The 19,816-nt window shown below is 56.4% G+C and overlaps 2 protein-coding genes across 4 annotated transcripts in view; one reads left to right on the forward strand and one right to left on the reverse strand.

Annotated features, from left to right (window-relative positions):
- CLSTN1 (calsyntenin 1) overlaps positions 1-4,479 on the forward strand; it is a 46,188-nt gene extending 41,709 nt beyond the window's left edge. Inside the window, exons 15-19 of the mRNA XM_068985740.1 lie at positions 456-626; positions 944-1,089; positions 2,103-2,238; positions 2,516-2,700; positions 2,987-4,479. Coding sequence (XP_068841841.1) covers positions 456-626; positions 944-1,089; positions 2,103-2,238; positions 2,516-2,700; positions 2,987-3,181 — 833 coding nt within the window. The 3' untranslated portion in view covers positions 3,182-4,479. The remainder of the gene's footprint in view (positions 1-455; positions 627-943; positions 1,090-2,102; positions 2,239-2,515; positions 2,701-2,986) is intronic.
- On the reverse strand, positions 4,280-18,867 carry PIK3CD (phosphatidylinositol-4,5-bisphosphate 3-kinase catalytic subunit delta). Of its 3 annotated transcripts, none has more exons than XM_068986252.1 (22): positions 18,727-18,867; positions 16,089-16,317; positions 15,734-15,963; positions 15,138-15,317; positions 14,678-14,740; positions 14,126-14,215; positions 12,937-13,158; positions 12,197-12,293; positions 11,974-12,104; positions 11,449-11,499; positions 11,188-11,355; positions 10,893-11,014; positions 10,551-10,694; positions 10,281-10,380; positions 9,932-10,110; positions 9,721-9,833; positions 9,434-9,512; positions 8,512-8,679; positions 7,647-7,770; positions 7,353-7,498; positions 7,012-7,144; positions 4,280-6,346 (listed from the first exon to the last, which is right to left on the reverse strand). In XM_068986252.1, the coding sequence occupies exons 1-22, from the start codon at positions 18,865-18,867 to the stop codon at positions 6,209-6,211; spliced, it is 3,048 nt and encodes a 1,015-aa protein (XP_068842353.1). In that variant the 3' UTR covers positions 4,280-6,208. The 3 variants fall into 3 exon arrangements, with proteins under 3 accessions (XP_068842353.1, XP_068842352.1, XP_068842351.1); XM_068986251.1 differs by having other exon boundaries at positions 11,188-11,352; positions 14,678-14,827; XM_068986250.1 differs by having other exon boundaries at positions 14,678-14,827.
- Positions 18,868-19,816: the final 949 nt, after the last annotated feature.

A 19,816-nucleotide genomic window follows, 5' to 3' on the forward strand; every position in this document is an offset into this window, starting at 1 on the left:
TCCTGGCCCTTTTCTTCCGTGGTTTTGGAAACTTGAATGTTTCTGTGCTGTTTTGGATTTGCTTCTAGAATCTGATTGTGGGCTGGAGCTCCTTCCGATCTTTGGAAACCCACTTATGGGGGGGGGTCATTTGATCTTTTTCCAGCTTGACATCAGAGTCTGGGATAGATCTTGGGGGTTGAGAGGATGGAGACCAGGGCAGGGGATACAGTTGGGGGATGCTCCTGATGTCCCAGCAGGACAGACTGCCCCCCATTCTCAGGCCTTCTCACTATTCATTCAGTCCTCCTTAGACGCATAAAACACCCCCAATTCTTGAAAGTGACTGTCCCATACCTCCATCCATGGTCCCTAAAAGGGCTCTGTGAGTTTGAGGATGAGCAGGCGGGCCGTCGCTGTGACCCCTGCTCCAGGCTCTGCGGCCTCTGCTATTTCCGGTTGGGCTATTTTTGCAGTTCAAGAGTCACTGGTGTCGGAGGAGATCGTGCACGACCTGGACACCTGTGAGGTCACAGTGGAGGGAGAAGAACTGAATGGAGAGCAGGAGAGCCTGGAGGTGGACGCGGCCCGCCTGCAGCAGAAGGGCATCGAAATGAGCAGTTCTGACATGGGCGTGGTCTTCACAGGTGGGAAGAGTGACAGCTGGGAGCTGTCCTCCCAGCTCAAAACCTGGAGGGAGCCCTAGAGGGGGCGGGAAGGGAGAATGTTGACTGGGCTGAGCGGTGGCTGCTGGCTTCCAGATGGGGAGGGGCGGGCAGCTCTGCCTGGTGCTGCATCCCCATAAAGGGTGGACGTCTGGGCACGTTATGGCACACGCCCTTCGGCAGGGGGAGATACCCCGCAGTTGGACAGCCAGGCATGGCTGAGTGCCTTGGGAACCGCCTGCATTTGCCTGCGGCCTGTGTTCCTAACCTCCACACTGCTGTCTCCTCCTCGCCTGCAGGTGTCGACACCATGGCCAGCTACGAGGAGATCTTACACCTCCTGCGCTATCGGAACTGGCACACCAGGTCCTTGCTTGACCGCAAGTTCAAGCTTGTCTGCTCTGAGCTGAATGGTCGCTATGTCAGCAATGAGTTCCAGGTGGAGGTGAGAGCTGGCCTCTGCAGAGAAAGGCCAGTGGCGTGGTGACTGAGCATCCCACTTATGACCCTGATGTTTGCAAATTCTATTCCCAGGGCATTTGTAGTGGTCACTGTTGGGGTTCATCGGGGGGTGGGTCACCTTTTCCTATCGGGGGTGGGGCTGCTTCAGGCTCGACCTGCAACAGGTTTAGGGTGATAGGTTGTACATGGGGTGAGCTGGGATCCAGCACAGTGCCCCCTTCACAGGCTCCCTCAGCCTGAGACTTGGAGGGAGGTGGTCAGGATTGAGTGGCGGTTGATACCTTGGGCTGAGGAGCAAGGGTGTGTCTTGAGATCTAACACTGCTTTCGAAGGAGCAGTGCCCAGGATCCAGAGGTTATCTGCAGAGGCCTGGCCCTGCTAGGAGTGAATGCTCTGCCCAGGGCAGGACTGCCTTGCGAGGAACATGGGCGTGGTGACTCTGGCCCAGGTGGCCAGGGGGCACGTGGCCACTCTGACATGTCTAGTGTCACTCAGAGCTTCTGTGCCCCAGAGGAGTGAACCAGAAGTTATTCTCAGCAGTTGAGCCCTTGCACTGTGACCCCACAGCCCCAGAATTAGACTCACAAGGCTGAAGAGTCCACGAGGGTATTCTCTGAGCCGAGGGTAGCGGATTTGAAAGAAAAGAAAGCCTGTGATTTGTCCTCTCTTATGTGGCTGTGATTTTGAGAAAAGAGGGGCATGGTCTGTGCCTCAGGCTTCTCAGACGACCCGAGGTAAAGGGCCACTGGTGGTGCTGTGCCTTCTCCTCCAGTCTGTTGTGGATGAATTATTTTATTAGGCACAATAAAAATGAGTTATTACAAGCGGAGGCTTTTTCTTGGCTGTGTGACAACATCAGATCATTACAACACCCTCCTTGGCTTCTTCTGTCCTTTTCTCTGCCCACCAGCACCTATCCAGGGCCCACTTTGGTGGTGCTGGTCAAGTGCATGTCCATTCCCCAGACACATCCGGGCTGCCTTTCCATTTCTGCAGGTGAATGTCATCCACACGGCCAACCCCATGGAGCACGCCAGCCACATAGCCGCCCAGCCGCAGTTCGTCCATCCCGAGCACCGCTCCTTCATTGACCTCTCTGGTCACAACCTGGCCAACCCCCACCCGTTTGCAGGTAGGACTGTGCTGCCCTGCCCCACTCCTGCTGTGAGCTCAGCACCTGCTTCCCCCTGGCTCAGAACAGCCACTGGCCAGCCCAGCTTTTATTCCCCATCACACAAGGAAACTGGAGCACAGACAAGGCAGCAAGGGGCCAAACCCCTGCACTAAGCATTTTCTCAGAGATCTGTCTGTTCTCTGGGGGCTGATGGAGCCAGTAATAGGGAGGCCCAGGGCACACGGGCCCAGGACGGGTTCTGTCATCACAGCCGTCCTGTCTCCTCTCACCCAAGTCGTCCCCAGCACTGCCACCGTCGTCATTGTGGTGTGCGTCAGCTTCCTGGTTTTCATGATCATCCTGGGGGTGTTCCGGATCCGGGCTGCACACCAGAGGACCATGCGAGACCAGGACACCGGGAAAGAGAACGAGATGGACTGGGACGACTCTGCCCTGACCATCACCGTGAACCCCATGGAGGTAGGTGTGGGGCTCCTCATCCACCCCACCCCACCCCCCACCCCCACCCCCGACGATTCTGTGCTTGTGTGGTCCTTACCACAACCCTGCAGTTAAAGTGAGGCCCATGGGGCCTGATACAGGGTCCTGGTCACACTGTGGGTGGTGACCAGAGCTGTTTCCCTTTGTCTGTGGTGAGGCTTCTTCCAGCCTAGTCCGGCCCCTCTGGCTGGGTCGTGGGATGTGACTCCCAGCAGTGGCTGGGGCTGGGTTCAGCACCCGGTCAGTTGGGTCGTCCCTTTGTCAGACATACGAGGACCAGCATAGCAGTGAGGAGGAAGAGGAGGAGGAGGAAGAGGAGAGCGAGGATGGGGACGAGGAGGACGACATCACCAGTGCCGAGTCGGAGAGCAGTGAGGAGGACGAGGGGGAGCACGGGGACCCGCAGACTGCGAACCGGCAGCAGCAGCTGGAGTGGGACGACTCCACCCTCAGCTACTGAGCGCACCCCCCGCCACCAGCCCCACCACCCTGTCTTCCTTCCTGCTTCCGGAGACTCTGCTGCCACCGCTGCCCACCCCTAGGGTCCATGATGTACAAAGTCATTCTGGCCAGTAGGTCTGCAGACCCTCCCCACCGCCAGTCTCTGCCCTGCTTGGTGTGTAGGCCCATAGGCTCCCTCCCCCGCCACCCCCCTTTCTCCCACTCGCCGGGATCGCTCTTAAGTTATGTGAGGAGCTGACGCTCGCTCAACTCCAGAAAAGCTGCAGTGACTGGACTCCTTGACAAAGGGTTAGAATTGCTCACTCCCACCTGGTAATCCTTTCTTCTTTTTTTTTAAAGTTTTTATTTTTCCACACTAGTGCATGTATAAAATGGCAGAATGGGGCTAATATGTAGATGATAAACTGACTTTTTAATATTTTGTAAATAAATTGGGATTCCTCGTGTCTTTTGTGCTAGTGTAACCCAGGGCTGGATGCAAAGTGAAGTGGGGACACTGAGCGTGGGAGGGACCGAGACCCCCCCTGATCCCCACCTCCCACCCCCACCCAGGACAAGGAGACAGGCACAAAACTGTGCTGCCTGGCAGGAGGGGAGCGGGCCAGGGACCCCTCTTCAGAGGCTAGAAAAGGTCAGGTCTTTTCTTTGGGATTCTTCCCATTTCTGATTTGGCAGAGGGCTGAGGGGAGCTGGGGTCCCTGGCTGTGTGTACTCGCTTCTCCGAGGACCAGCAGCTCCTCCCAGAGGTGCAGCTTTGGGGTCTGTACCAAATAGATGTAGTTTTCCTTGCTGGTGAGAGTGTACGTTGACCGTCCAGATGGTGCAGACCCCTCTAACTGCTTGGTTTGGAGACAGCAACAGGCCTAGGGGAATCCATACTCAGAACTTGCTGAAATGATGCCCAGTGGCCAGAGGGCAGCACTCCATTCCCAAGCAACTGCTGTGCCCCCTCCTCCCAGAGCCCGCCCCAGGGATACAACCCACGCCCAGTAGGTGGTGAAAGGAGAGAACTGCAGTCAGGAGCTAAAACCCTACAGCACTTGGTTTTTAATGTACATGTAAAATTTTAGATTTCTAAAACTGGGAGAAAATAATTTTGAACACTATGCTGTGATCATAACCGCTAGTCTCAAGGACACTGCCAGCTGTCCCGTGTCATGTGTGGCCACCCCTCCATGTACTGTCACTGTAGCTGCTCTGTTTAGACCGTGGGTAGACGCCAATGCGGAGACAGGACCGTCCTCGCGCTGTCTGTAGCGGCTGTGGTATCACTTTTCAGATGTGTATATTGACAATAGGTCAGAAAGTGTATACATACAATAAAGTCTGGTTCTAACTCCAGCGGGAGAGCGGCTTTTCTTTGGTCTCATTTTCATTTGAATCCTACATTCCCTTGGTTTCTTTCTGAGCCAAGAACATAACATACAAAGGCTTTTGTTTCTTTTAATCTGTTTTTACCTCTCACTTCAAGGTTTCAGACTACTGGTCTGAACCTTCATCAGTTACGTCAAACTCACCTTCCACATACAGAAACATCAAATGGTTTTTAAAAAAAAAACATAGAAAATACTTTTCTCGCTGGGCACACAGGCCATGCATCCAAACCAAACATTGCTGTGTATACACAGTGTGCTGTCCATGCCAGGAAGAACAGACTCATTTAAATAAATAGACAGATGTACACTCAGCTTTTCCTATTCCCAGACAGGTGAGGTGGGTGTGATGAATTCAGCACTTAGTTGGGAACCAGGGTTTGGTCAGTGGAGCTTTGTGGGTGGCATGGATTTCTAGGGCCAATGCCGCTCAGCCCTCTAATGAACAGAGAAACAGGCTAGTCCCCGGGGCTCTTCTGGAAGCTGTGTGCTTGGGCTGTTGAGAGGACAGTTACCTCTGGCACTGCTGAGCTTTGCAAGGCCATTGAGAGGTAAGTGGTGTTGCCTTGTGGGTCCCCAGTAAGCTGCTGATTCCATTATGCCCACCCGTGGGCTGCTGGAAACCCAGATTCTTAGCCCTGTCTCCAGAGTTAGCTCCAAAAGGCCGACAGAGGCCCAGGGACCTGCATTGCTGGAGCTCCTCAGATGTACCCAAGGCTGAGCCTGAACCATTTTCTGGCTAAGTACTGTCCGAGGAAAAGATGCCCCCACACCCCTGACTCATGCCTCTGCTACCTAGGTCCACGGAGCAGAGTCTCAAAAGTGAGTGTTTCGGAGAGGAGGTAGGTCTTTCACTACCTAAAACCTGCTTTGGGGGAGAGAGGTTACATACAATTGCACCAGCTTGCCTCTTGATCCATGACCAGGGTGAGCTCAGTCAAGCTCTCGTCTTTCTAATGTGGCTTGAGAACCAGTGTGCGCTCTACTGACGGGGTAGGGCCATCCCCCCACCTTCACCCCGAGCTACAGAGGTCAGTAAGTAGTTGGGCTACTTTTTTTTCTTACCCGCAAACAAAATCGCTTTATAGCAGAGATGAGAATTCCCGTATCGAGAAGTACCCTCCCTGAATCTGGAGGGCACCCAGGCTGCCTCTGGGAACTGCCCAGAACTCAGTCAGTGGAAAGCACGCAGGTGGAGGTGGTGAGCAGGCATGGGCGCCCTGTCTGGACCGCCAGGCGTGGACATGTGCAGCGCAGTGGGAGCCTGGGGAGGAGACAGCCCTCGTGCGGGAGAGAGGAGTCTTGGCTGGCTCCAGATCCACCAGCTGGAAGACTTGAGGTTACAGACCCTCTCGGCAAGATGCAGCCTGAGGTGTGTGGCTCACAGTGTCTTCCCATCAAAGCCCAGGGCTCTGATGGGCACACGGAGGACAGCGTCCCGCCCCCGCTCTAGGGTGCATTTCTATGTATGGCTGTTCAGTTCCTGAAACATTTCAAGTCATAAATAAATAACCAGTGTAAACAAAAGGCAGTCGTGTAGGTTCTTTCCCAAGGATGCAGTCCAGCCTTTTGGCCCTGGAGGGTAGCTGAGGGTGCTCGCCTCCCAAGACTGACAGTTTGCTCATCTCCAGGCGCAGGGCTGGGAGGGGCTATTATTGCCTGTTATCTTTGGACACGTTGTGGGCCAGCCAGTTCACTTTGGTTTTCCAGCTTTCCCGGAGGGCTTCATTAAACTTCACTCGGAAGTGCTTCAGAGCCTCCTCCTCCGTTTTCCCCAATGCCAGAGAATCCTGGGGCAAAATCAAAGGAATGGGTGTCCCCTTGATGGGCTGGGCCCTGCTCAACAGGGACCCCTGCCCCCCTGCACCTCTGGCCTCTCTGGGCAGGTAACACCCCCTCCTCACAGAGGAGTCAGGAGAGCACCCGACAACATCTCTCCGGGGAAGAGCTTCTTCCTTCTGACCCCAAACCAAGGAAGCCCCCCAACCCATCCTCAAAATAAGATGTCAGCTTGTGCCAGGAGGTCTTGGCCCCAAATCCCCATGTGGACAGGACCTGGCCTTCTCCCCTGGAAGCTGGCCGGAGGAGGAAGCAGGGGAGCCGCTGCATCCCGGGAACTGGGCACCAAAGAGAACACCAGACAGGGGCTCTGGCCCCACCGCCCTGCACTCCCCACCCCAGAGTCTCACAGACTGAAAAGACACAGGAAGGAAAAACATCTTTTAACTACAGAGGGAACCCTCCCGTGCAAGTGGAAATACCCTCAGCCTGTGGAGGACGGGCAGGTGGGCCAAAGGAGGTACCAGCAGAACACGGGCTAATGCCGGCTGCTTCCTGCCAGATCCGGGTCCCAGGCTAATGGGCCCTGTGGGTCCATCACACCTGGGGGTTGGGGGGCCTCAGGAAGTTGGGCTCCCTGGTCTCCTGCCCGGTGGGGCCCTGCCCTGGCCTTTACCTTGAGATACTGGATGTCTTTGGAGCAGCTGAGCTCAGGCAGGCCTGCCGCCCGCATCAGGGCAAAGAGGTGGAGGAAAAGGAGCCCATGGCGCCGCAGGATGGTGTAGGCCGTCTCACAATAGCCCCGGAACCTGCGGGGAGAGGCCGGGGAGGGGGTTTTGGGTCCTCCCGGCCACTTCCACCCAAGCCAGCCAGCCGGTCAGCCTACTCTTGCCCTGGAAAGAGCCATGTACACAAAGCCCCAGCTTCCTCTAACCCACCCCCAGCACTGTCCCTTCCAGGGATGAGCTGACTCCACCTGGGGCCCCCAGCACCACAAGGGGTCTGAGGCACTCCCACCTTTCAAACTTCTCACTATTATTCGTCTTCCCCTGCTGGATCACGTGGACAAAGTCATAGGTGAGGATGAACGGGACCCGCTCACGGTTGATTCCAAACTTGGTCTTGAAATTCCCCAGAAAGTGGCCGAAATCAATGTGGAACAGCTGAGGGGAGGGGAGAGCAAAGACCGAAAAGGAGTCAGAAAGGAGGGTGCCTGGCCCAAAGGAGCTGGGAGGGCTTGGAGGGGGTTCTGCCGGTAGCTCTGTGCAGAGCAGAAAGGCCAGGGCCTGGGGCCAGCCAACAGGCACCCACCTGCCCGTTCTCTCGGATCATGATGTTGTCGCTGTGGCGATCACCGATGCCCAGCACATAGGTGGCCACACAGTAGCCAGCACAGGAGAGGGTGAACTCCTCAATGGCTCGATCCAGGGCCTCCCTGGGGTTGGGGAAGGAAACCATGGCCACGCCACTTTGCAGCTTCTTCTACTAAGTCCTTGTCCCCTTCCCTCTACTCTGGCCTTGTGACTTGCTTGCACAAATGGAACATGGAGGAAGTGATGCTGGGCTCATTCTGGAGCTGGGTCCTTAAGGCACTTTATGGCTCCTGAACCTTCTTCACTGCCACAGAGTGAAGCTAAGGCAAGAGAGGCCCCAGATGCACCACCCTCCAGGCAAATCAAGCTACCTGATGAGATTAGCTACTTGAGTGATTCCAGCAGAAGAACCACTCAGCTGAGCCAGCTCAAGTTGCAGATTTGTGATTTATGCTCCTGAAGTTTGGAGGCAGAGGAACGCTTCCCAGGTGGTGCTAGAGGTAAAGAAACTGCCTGCCAGTGCAGGAGACATAAGATCCCTGGGTCGGGAAGATCCCTGGAGAAGAGTATGGCAACCCACTCCAGTATTCTCGCCTCGAGAATCCCATGGACAGAGGAGCCTGGTGCAGATATGACTGAAGAGACTTAGCAGCAGCAGCAAAGTTCAGAGTGGTTGTTACATGGCAGTAACTAACCTATACCTATGGGAACAGAGACCTGCCCCACCTCTCAACAGTGTCTATGGGATGGTCCTCGGCTGAGCAAGAAGCCCCAGAGACTGTCACAAGCCCTTCTTGCCTTTGATTCCCAAACTCCACCCCTTGGGAAGGAGAGGGTGTCTGTCCCGAGGGCCCAAAACATACCCCGGGTTCTTGGACTTGAGCCAGTTGAGCAGAGCATCCTTATTGAAGGCGGCCGTGGCCGCCATGTTGCTCTTGTTCAGCTGGATGTTGGCAATGGTGTCTGAGTGAAGCACCACCTCAATAAGGCCTGTGCGGTCCCCAGTGGAGAGGCAGCCATAAGGGGTCATCCTAGCCGGGTGGAAGGAGGGGCAGGCAGACATAGTGGTCAAGGGCTGTCCCAAGGGCTGTTTGACCCTGAGGAGCTTAACCCACAAAAGCCAAAGGAGATGCTACTCAAGTTGCTGCAAAAGAGGAGGTGCTGGGGAGGAGCCCTTGATTCCCAGGGCTCCAGGGGAAGTTCCTTAGAGAGGTCATACCAGAACCCAAGTTGCAGAGAGGAAAAGTCAGCACCTTGGCTAAGCCCATGTTTGTTCAAAAAGAAAAATCCCCGTGACTGGATGGAGAAGATGGAGCAGAAAGCCAGGGATGCTGGGGGGCAAAGGAGACCATAGAGGGAGACAGGTGCCACTGGCCAGGGCTGGCATTCTCTATCCTCATCCTGTGGCCCTATTGCCTCCCTGACCCTGAGTTTTAAACTGGTCCCTCTGGGTGGCTCAGTGGTCAAGAATCTGCCTGTCAATGCTGGAGACAGAGGTTCTATCCCTGGGTCAGGAAGATCCCTTAAAGGGTGAAATGGCAACCCATTCCAGTATTCTTGCCTGGAAATCCCATGGACAGAGGAGCCTGGTGGGCTATAGTCCACGGGGTCACAAAAGAGTTGAACATGACTTAGTGACTAAACAAAAACAACAACATTCTTCTTAGACCAGCCAGTCTTATTTCAGGTTGAGGCAGTCATGTCAGCTTTGACAGGGGACCCCTGCAACAGGATACAGTCCTAGGCCTGGCACGGGCACACGTGGATGACTGGAAGGCCTCTCACCTCAGGTCCAAGCCCTCCTGCTTCCACAGAATGTCCATGAGCTGGATCATCTGCAGGGTCAGCATGTCCTGGCGGAGGTCTGCACAGTCGCCCCGGGGAGGAACAGCATGAGTTTCCGGTGGGTTCACCAATCCCAGCCATGCCCAGGCCCCCGAGTCCCGGGACTCTGTCTTTTCCTCAGCTCACCTTCCAGGAGTCCTCCACCCCCAGCAGGGTCCCCCTCCCCACCCAGGGCAGTATGGCAGGGTGTGTGGAAGCCATGGCCTCCCTGGGGCCCGCCTGCTCACCGTCCCCATTCTTAAAGATGATGCCCACGGTGCCATCGCTGCCTGCCTCCTCGTTGCTGTACATGACCCACAGGGGTTTCATCTTGGAGTCCATGAAGGTGCACTGCTCCACGCTAAGGGGCAGAGAGCAGTCAGCAGCAGGCCCTCCCCAAGGCCTGGGGTTGGCGTGGGGTTGGGGGAGGGGAGGCCCTGGCCGGGGCCTGGGACTTACCAGACTTCAGCCAGCAGGGTGCTGGGGTCGAGTGGGGACTGCAAGTGGGAGAGGGCCTCCAGGTAGGTCTCCTGGCGCATGCACAGGTGCATCAGCTCCTTGGCCTGGGGTTTGGGGGTCTTCTGGGAGCACACTTTGACGAAGTCATTGAGGGCCTTCAGTTTGCTCAGTGCTTCCCCCTGGCCGGGAGGATGGGAGGGTGTCCTGGGTGGACTGTGAGGAGCAGGCTCTGAGCCCCTGAGGGGCCCACGGGGTTCTACAGTGATGGGGCATGGAGCTACTCTGCCTGGAAGCGGAGCTCAGGCGGGGTCATGGAGTGCAGGCTGGGTTGTGGGGTGCCACACCTCACCTGCTTCATCAGCACCTTCATGTGGTGGGTGCTGCCCCGGCAATAGGCTTCCATGATGAGGCCGAAGCGCAGAGCCACCGACGGCACGTGCATCTCCGAGCTGGGGGGAGGAAGCAGGGGCTGAGCCTCGCCTGGAGGGGCCACACAGCCCCTCCCCGCCCTATAGAACCCGGCTGCCAAGGACACCCGGGCCGGCCAGCTGGTGGGAAACGGGAGGCCAGCAGGCAAGAGGCCCCTCCTCCCCGTGGCCTTGCAGGTGAGTCCAGCTACCGGAGGTGCCAGAAGAGGAAGTGGCCGATCCTGCGATTGGCCAGGGCCCGGTCCAGCAGGAATTTGGTCAGCTCGCAGTCGAGGTAGGACTCGTACTTGAGCACCTGCACCAGCTGCAGCAGGTACTGGAAAAGCTCGTCGTCCCTGCAGAGAAGGGAGGCCGGCTGGGGCCTGGAGCTCCGCGTCTTGGGAGAGGGTCTGCGGCTGGCGAGGGGGCGGGGCTGGGGCGGGAGGCCGGCCTCACCTGAGCAGACCCCTAGGGCAAGTCTCCACCCGGTGCCTAGGCCCAGGGCGGTGGGGGCCAAGCTGCCCTCTGAGGATGAGGAAGCCCGCGGGACTCACGTTAGTTTCCGCAGGGACTTGATGGCGAAGGAGCCCACGTGGCGGTCCGGGAAGCTGAAGTCTAGCAACTCCAGGGCGCTCAGAACGGGCAGTTCAGGCCAGGAGCAGAGTAGGTAGAGCATCTGGAGAAGGATGCGAGCGGTCAGGGCGGGAGCGAGGGCTGCGTCTGGCTCCAGGCCCCGCCCCTCCCCGGCCCCGCCCCTCCCCGCCTCCGCCCCTCCCCGCCTCCGCCCCGCCAACCCCGCCCTTCCTGGGCTCCGCCTCCTCTCATCCCGGCCCCGCCCCCACCGCCCACCTGGGCCACGTCCTCGTGTTTGTTCCACTTAGTGACCAGCAGCAGCCGGGCTAGAGCCTCGGGAAAGTGCTCCTGGATCTCGTGCCGCATCTTCCACACCAGGTCCTTCTCGTGCTCGTACAGTTCCCCGGAACCCCGCCGCTCCAGGATCTCCCGCAGCTGCAGCTGCTGAGGGGCACAGGCGGGGCGGGGTGGGGGCGGGGGGCCAGTGGTGAGGGCTGCAGCCAGGTCCCCACCCACCGCCCACGGTCCTCAGCTCACCTCCTCCTCCGTGAAGCGTCCGTGCTCTCCAAGCCGCCCCAGCTCCAGGATCTGCAAGTGACCCTGATATCAGCAGTGCCCCTGGGGCCTGGGAGAGCCTGGGGGGCCCCTGGGAGTCCGGTGTGAACACCTTGGCACTGCTGACTTCGTGGCGAGTGACCCTCAGTGGTGGGGATCGTCCCGCCCACCACAGGGCGTTTAGCAACATCCCTGGCCTCCTGCCAGGAGCATCTCCCAAGCTAGGTTTAACAACCAAAATTGTCTCTGGACATTGCCGGAAGTCCCCTGAGACGCCAAGTGGCCCCAGTTGAGGATCACCACTCTAGGGCACGTGAAGACTCCAGACAGTCAAGGAAGCCCTCAAATGTGTGTGGGGACCCAGCCCCCAGCCCTGGGCAATTCACAGGGTGCAGGGACCATGACCTGGGCGCCACAGAGGCAGGGTGGGAACAGCTCATCTTTAGCCTTGAGGTTTCTGGGCAGGGTGGGCCCTGGACCCCAAATGGCGAGGACCCCCTCACTGACCTTGTCCAGGGAAGGGTAGTATACAGGGTGAGGGGCCACCTCGGGGAGAAAGATGACCAGGGCGGCCGCACTCTCAGTGTTGGGGTTACTCCGCACGGTCCCACAGGGGTTCAGTAGCTCCCCTTTCTCGTCTGGACACAGGGACAGACGGAGTTGCAAGGGGAATGCCGCCACGTCCGGACACACCCCACACTCCCACCTCTCCCTCCTGGCCTGGCCCCACCTGGGACAGAGGGCCACATGTAGAGACAGCGCTCGCCCGTCTTGAGCTGGTCCTTGTAGTCAAACAGCATGAGGTTGGCCCAGGCAATGGGGCAGTCCTGGGAAAGAAGCCGGGTGGGTCAGGGCCAGCCGCCCCAAAGGCCTCTGTTTGCTCAACTGCAGGATGGTTCCAGTCAGGCCACGCTGCCCTGCCCTCACCCAGACTCCCTATGAGGCAGCCTGCAGGGTCAGCCACGTTGGTTTCCTACTGCTCCCAGATACATCCCACCCTTGGCTTCTTGAGAAAGCCTCACACAGAACATAGCAGCCCCAGAGAGCTGCCCCTGGTCAACCAGTGAGTCAGTGCAGTTCGGTGGCCAGTCAGCCTGGTCCTGGTGACTCTGCTCGACCACCACTCCATGCCCAGCTGGCTGCTGACTCAGGCTCCCTGCTCCCTGGGAGGACACTGCGTTTTTCCTTCCACCCCAGGGAGAGGCCTCCGGGTTCCCTCAAGGATCAAAGGCCCAGGTCTAGATATCCCGAGCACCCCTGCTCATAAGCCCAGGATTCCAGCACCATCACACAGCCGGGGGTGGCCAGTGGGGTGATGGGGAGGAGGCCGGGGTCTGCAGGCCCACCCAGACCCCATTCCCAGGATGCGTGCGTGCCAGCTGGGATGCTGGGGAGGGATGGGCAGCAGCCCCAGGGGGCTGCAGGACAGGACCGGACCAGCAGGGAGTGACTCCCACAGGCTCCACCCACCGCCTTCTTGGACTTCTTCTTGGTGGAGCGGGCCTTCTTGGCCTTCTCGATCACGGCGTAAAGCGCGAAGCAGAGCCGGGCCATGCGGGGCAGGTCACAGATGTTGATGTCAAACTCCAGCCGCTGCTTCCACACGGGCTCCGAACACACGCTCACCTCTGAGCTGGACACCGTCTTGCATAGTGTCTCATTGCCGTGGAAGAGCCCGGCCTGCACCACCAGCTGGGGAAGGTGCACGCAGGTGACTGGTGGCAGAGGCCAGGCCCCTTCTCTCCCTGCATGCTCCCTTCCTCCTAAGGCTCAAATATCTTCCTGAAACGTCTTTATTTCAAGTGGGCCTCAACCTCCCCCACCAGGTGCTTGAAGGCTGCCCTGGTTGTCTGAGGGGGGATGCGTGATGGGGAGCGGAGGGTGGTGTGAGCGCCTCCCCACTGACTGTGGGACCCTGGGGCAGGTTGCTGCTCTGCTTTGGGCCTCAGTTTCTCTATCGGGGCTCAGGAATTCCAGGGGCCCCTCTTGGTCAAGCACCCAAGAATTGCATGAGTCCCTCTAGACAGGGAAGGGTTTAATGCCCCAACACCCTTCCTTGTGTCCTCCATCTGTGCTCTCACCCCCTCAGTCAGAAAGCTGCCTCCATGTACCCTTCCGTGATTCGTCTACAGGAAAACAGACCTGCCCCGTGTGTGAAGTTACCCCAACCAGAAAGTGCTCCCCAAAGAGCCCTGGCTTCGTTGGGCCTGGGTTTCCCATTCTGCAAATGGGATGAGGAAACCTGCATCTCACAGGCCATCTTGAGGCCAGAGGAGGCGGGCGTGTGAATGACTCAGAAATGGGCCTGGCCCCCTGGATCACTGGAGCAGCTCTTCTTCTGTGTCCATCACCTCCCAGGCTCCACATCCCTGGGCTGGGCCGGGCCCTACCACCTCCACCAAAGTCAATACCCAGAACTCACTGGGCCTGGTTTCTGCGAATTGGCCTCTCTGGCTGGCCGGCCCACCCCCCTCCCCCTTTCCTGTTTTGAAGCCGCTCACAACCACCCCAGGCAGGGATGCTGGGTAATGTGGTCAGGTGGCTTTCGTGTGACCCCCCCCTCCCTTCTTCCTCTGCCACCCCTTCAGGCCACAGACACTGTGTTTTTGCAGAAAACACACACTGCCTGTGCCCTTCCCGGCCAGGAGCCCGCCCCTACCTTCATCCGCTCGTCGGCATTCACTTTGCTGCCCTGGATCAGCTCGATGTAGAAAGGCTGCTCCAGGGACCAGAGGGACACGGAGGAGGGCTGGGCAGGGTTGGGGGAAGAAGCGGGGAGTTAAGGCAGAGGAATTCAGAGGAGGTTGATGAGGCCTGTGGCCACTGAGGGTGGGGTGAGGGTCTTGCAGATTTATAGCCAGGTTCGGTACCTGCCCACAGCGCCATCCTTTACCAGAAAACCTGCCGTAGGGACACCTCCTTGGCCCCAAGGCCCCTGAGCTCTGCAGGGCACATAGTCCTGCCTACAGGGCAGGAAGCAGGAGGAGCAGGAAGAGAGGGCAGCTGCAGAGCCAGGCCTGGAGGCTGCCCTGGGACGTCCAGACAGGCCCCCAACCCAGCTTGAAGGCCCAATTCTAAATCCTGAGCAATCAAAAGGCATGAAACTGGGCAGGAGACTGCTGGCCCACGGAGTTGCCCAATAGGCTTCAGGGTTGGACCACAGGTGGGAGGAAGGGCTGGTGGAAAGGGTAAGGGCAGGGTGCTGGCTCACCTTCTTCAGGGGGATGGGGGGCGGTTTGGTGCGTGGCTTCTGGACTTGGGGGGCAGGGTTGCTCTGCTCGTCCCGCATGGCAAGGATGGAGGAGGAGTGCACCATGGTCAGGTGGGGGGTCAGCCCACTGTGCAGGCAGCTGCAGATGTACTGAGATGGGGGCACAGGGTGAGTGGCCCCAACTGTTCCCTGGACCACTGACTACTTGGGGAACCCCTCACGCTGACCACTGCTCATGCTAGGCCTTCTGGGGTGGGGTCTCTCCTCTGGCCCTTCCTGTCCCCACCCACCTCCGTTGTTTATGAGGAGAGCCAGTCCAACATGGGGACACTCTCACCGTGACCCCCAAGATCTGCCTTGCCGGGCTCAAGAGGGGCTGAGGAGCAGCTCCCCACCCCTACCCCCCACCCTGGCAAGGGTTGTGGGAGCCCAGGAATCCCTCCCAGTGCCCAGCCCTCACCTGGAACTGGCAGAGGGGGTAGCTGCCATACAGGTACTCATGCTTGCCGTTCACCTGCAGTGTGTAGTCCTCAGGCTGCTCCACCAGCGGCTGCCGGAACACCGTGGCCTTCTTTCGGAGGGCGCAGGCCATCAGTGCCAGGGGCACATCCTTGGTGGATACCTGGAAGGTGAAGCTCTCCTAGGAGGAGGAGGGAGGGTCAGCCCTCCACACCTGCAGGGAGCCCACGGGGCACAGGGGCACACGCGGCGGGGGGGTCGGGGGCGGCGGTATGTGTGGCCCATCTGCATGTATTAGGCACACCCTGCCCCTCAACTGTGAGCTCTGTGAGGGCAGCCTCTGATGACAGCACGTGGCCAACACCAGGAAATATCTGATGGATACATGAGCAGACTGAGGACCAAAGCCATCCGATCACTCTGCCTCTTGCAACTCTCCTGGTGGGAAGTTTGACGGTGCAATGGATACCCCACAAATACCATGCAATGTTGTTGGAAGGAGGGTGGATCTGGAGGGCTGGTGGGGGACTGGGATTCTCCTAGGGGGACCGGGCAGCCTGCCTGCAGCACACAGGGCAGGCAGGAGCCTCAGCTCACCTCGCTGCCCTCAAACTTGACATTGACCAGGAGGGCCCGATTGGGGACGCGCAGGGTGCCCGGCCCCCAGCTCCGCGCCGAGGGCTCCAACTGCAGAGGGAAGCTGTACTGCAGCCAGGCCTCCCAGCCCAGCTGCTGCCTGCGAGCAGCCGCCTCCTCGCAGAACTGGCGCATCTTGCCTCGGAAGTCATTCACCTCCGGGTCTTGCAAGGAGTCAAACTCGTGGAGGCCTGAGAGGCAGGGAGCCAGGTCAGCGCCAGGATCAGGGGCAGGGTTGGGGGGTGGTCGGGGTAGGGCCGGGGCGGGGCGGGGGCAGGCCTGGCCGAGGGAGGACCGCCCGGCCCCAGTAGGGCACCTTTGCCGATGAGCAGGCTGATCTGCGAGTTGATGAGCTTCTTCACGCGGTCACCTTCGCGGGCCACCAGCCGCAGGACAGGCAGGAAGGGCTGGATGTCGCAGAGCCGCCGCTGCTCGTCCTCCAGCTCCTGTTGCTCCGCCGTCTGGTTGACGCAGGTGAACACGTAGGCCTCAGGGTCACTGAGCATGTGGAAGAGTGGCTCATACTGGGCGCGGTGCCATAACAGCTGGGAGGACAGTGGACCGTCAGCCCCGCCCCTAAGGTGGGCGGGACCATGGGCGGGGCCACAGGAGCCCAGGGCTGGTGGAGGCTGACAAGTGGGGGCAAAGGCAAGATCCCAGGACCACTACCCTCTCCACGTCTTGATCACTGACCACAGGGTTAGGGTCCATAGGGTCATTAGGAGTCGCTGACCCTGCCTTTCTATGAAGGGGTCAGGTAGGTGCTAACATCTGGAGCTGAGAGCGGGTCCTCAGGTCTCCCCTAGGCTACCCTGAGAGATGGCCAGCCAGACATGACCTCCAGGCATCCAGCTAATCACTCTGGAGCTCATCACCTGATCTTTCAACGCTGGCCACTAATTCAGAAAAGTCTAACACAATGAGGGGACCCTAAACACCTCTGCTGGCTCTGCTCAGTGTGTGGCCTCGGGTGGAGGTGTTCCCAGGGTGCCAAGTTTTAGTGACAAGGTCCTCACCGCTGAGTCACAGAAAAGATGGAAAAGGAGAGAACGGCCCTAAAATTTTTCTCCCACGGGGGATGGATAATTATGCTCCATCAATGCAAAGGGACAAAACACAGATGTGAATGGAACCTAAGGATACTTGTACCGAGGGCACACAGGACTCCAAGATACAGCAGTCAGTGGGGAGAAACCCCAAGCTGTAGAACAGTGAATGTCATTCAAACCCACTCCCATAAAAACAATAATAAATATAATCATTACTACTAAAATAATAATTTTATTATTATTAGAATAAAATAAATAATAATTTTATTATTCCCATAAAACAATTAATGAATGTATCACAGTAATTAATAATTACTGTAGACAAGCTACTGTTTGCCAAGTTATTGGAAGACAGCCATGCCAGTTCACTCACATGCAATCTATGGCTGCTGCCACCCCAGAAAGAAGAACTGAGTAGTTGAGACAAACACCATATGGCCAGCAAAGCCCAGGATATTTACTATCTGGTCCCTGGTATAAATAAGAATATTAAGAAACTGAAATTGAATTGGGATATGAGGTGAGATTGCAGGGACTGATATGTTTTATATTTCTGTGGTGTTGGAATTTTAATAATGTGTCTGCAATACTGGAATTTTAATAACATGCATGTATAGCTCTGTAAGCAGAAAAATACAATTCACTTTGAAATGATATTTACATAAGGTTAATAACACGAAAAAGATATAATGTTAACTCAGAAAAAGAATATAAAAATTCATAAAGAGAATAATCACAAAGAAACACTATATAGGAAAGAAAACAGGAAACAGCTAAAGTGTTAACTGTGGTTGTCTCATATGGCTGGATCATGGGTAATTCTTTTCCTTCTAACTTTTGCTTATTCTCCTAAATTTCAATGTGTCTATATACTTTTGAAAAGGGAAAAAACAAATTTAATTTTTATAGAAACACCCAGGGGGACTTCCTTGGTGGTCCAGGGGCTAAGACTCCATGCTCCCAATGCAGGGGGCCCAGGTTCAATCCCTGGTCAGGGAACTAGAGCCTGCATGCCGAAACTAAGACCCAGCATTTAAAAAAAGCAAGAAAGAAACACCCAGGAAGGGAAGAGTAAAAAAAATTAAACAAAACTCAACTATGGTTCATTGCGTCTCTCCTTTTTTTTTTTTTTTTTTTGCTCCCAAGTGTTTTCAAATCCGGGACTAAGGCCTTATCCTCAGACATGACCCATGAAGTCCCACCCTTTGCAAGTGGGATAAGCCCTTGGAAAGGTCACAAGACATCTGCCAAATACCATCCAGACGTTTAATCCTTTGACTCAGTAATCCACCATGAAAATGATTCAATAAAGCCAAAAACTATTTCCAAAGATGCTGTTGACTATGACGACAGCTCTGAAGACAAAAGACCAGTAAAACTCTTAGCCGTGGATGGGCTGTGGTTTCAAACACTAGGGCAGAGTCATGGAGAGAATGAAAGCCCCCCCTGTGAACCAGGACCCCGGAGCTTTCACGGGAATCTAGGGAGGGACAACACGGCAACCCACTGTGGTATTCTTGCCTGAGAAATCCAGGGACAGAGGAGCCTGTTGGCCCACAGTCCATGGGGGTCGTTAAGAGTCAGATATGACTGACCACGCATGCAATGAAAAGGGCAGGAGCTGAATTTGGAAAGATAGGTAGATTCTAACTGTGGGTTTTAAAGAATTCTTGCACATTATTTTTATCTTTTAATTTTTTTTTTTTTTGGCCACACTTTGAGGCTTGCAGGATCTGAACCCAGGCCCCAGGCAGAGAAAGCTCAGAGTCCTAACCACTGGACCTCAAGGGAATTCCCATGTCTTTTAAAATTCATAGCAGAGGATCTCAAATCTGAGACTACTAGACTTTTTCTGTCTCTCTGAGTTCTAAGCTCTGAGGACTAGTTTTAAGGTCAAGATCGTACCTTCTTGATAGTGCTGAGGTTGGCATTTCGGGACACAGGGAAGTTCAGATAGACCCCCGTGGGCAGCAAGAAATCAACTGCCACATTCTGATTCTCCTCCTTGGTCCAGAATTCCATGGGGCAGTCAACCCCGGGGGGCATCCTGCTTTTTCACTTCTCGGATACCAGTCGTCCTGCAAAGGAAGAAAAGCATAGTGAGGCCCTCAGGTATGCTGAGTGAGTCCTTTAAAAGGACCCTTTGAAAACACGAAGTCAGGACCTCTGCCAGCAGGAGGCTCAGGATGGCGTCCCAGCCAGGAGGTAGTTTGTGGCTCCTGCTGCCCGAGGTCACTGTCTAGGCTGAGCGGCCTCTTATCACAGGCGGGTACTGTGTCTGTCTCCCTCACGGCAGTGCCTCCAGTTTAAGACACCAACAGGACTTCCTGGAGTAGGAAATGGAAACCTGCTCCAGTATTCTTGCCTCAAGAATCCCATGAACAGAGGAGCCTGGCAGGCTATAGTCCATAGGGTTGCGAAGAGTCGGACACAACTGAGCATGCATACAGGACTTCTCTGGTGGCCCAGAGGTTAAGAACTGCCTGCCAGTACAGGGAACATGGGTTTGATCCCTGGTCTGCGAAAACCCCTTATGCCGCATGGAGCCACAGCTACCGAGCCCAGGCACTCTAGAGCCTGTGCTCTCCAACAAGAGAAGCCACTGTGACGAGAAGCCTGTGCACTGACCCCGCTCTCCGCAACAAATTGAGAAAATCTGTGTGCAGCAATGAAAACCCAGCACAGCCCAAAACAAATAAATAAGTAAAAATTATGAAAAGACACCAACAAACCCATGCCAAATCATTTTTCGCAAGAACACATACATGGGAGACCTCGTCATGGCTACTAGCCGGCAAAGATGAAAAATGGCAGGATCACCGGGCAGACAACCCTGGATTTGAGAAGGATCTAAGACCAAAGTTCTTTGAAATTTTACGACCAGAAACCAAGCAGCTTTGACCATCAAACAAGTTGTTGAAATATCTTGAAGTGAAGTGAAAGTTGCTCAGTTGTGTCCGATTCTTGGCTACCCCGTGGAGCGTAGCCCACCAGA

Source organism: Capricornis sumatraensis, chromosome 14, assembly GCF_032405125.1.
Source record: "Capricornis sumatraensis isolate serow.1 chromosome 14, serow.2, whole genome shotgun sequence".
Taxonomy (NCBI): Eukaryota; Metazoa; Chordata; class Mammalia; order Artiodactyla; family Bovidae; genus Capricornis; species Capricornis sumatraensis.

Bases quoted from the DNA above. Each gene is read 5' to 3' on its own strand.
- PIK3CD (XM_068986250.1), bottom strand. From the start codon at position 18,867: ATGCCCCCCGGGGTTGACTGCCCCATGGAATTCTGGACCAAGGAGGAG. The intron at 12,105-12,196 runs GTGGGGCCAGGC...CCCTGTGTCCAG, and splicing joins CATGTGGCCCTCTGTCCCAG to ACGAGAAAGGGGAGCTACTG. The intron at 7,771-8,511 runs GTATGTTTTGGG...CCCCAACCCCAG, and splicing joins CTCAAGTCCAAGAACCCGGG to GGAGGCCCTGGATCGAGCCA.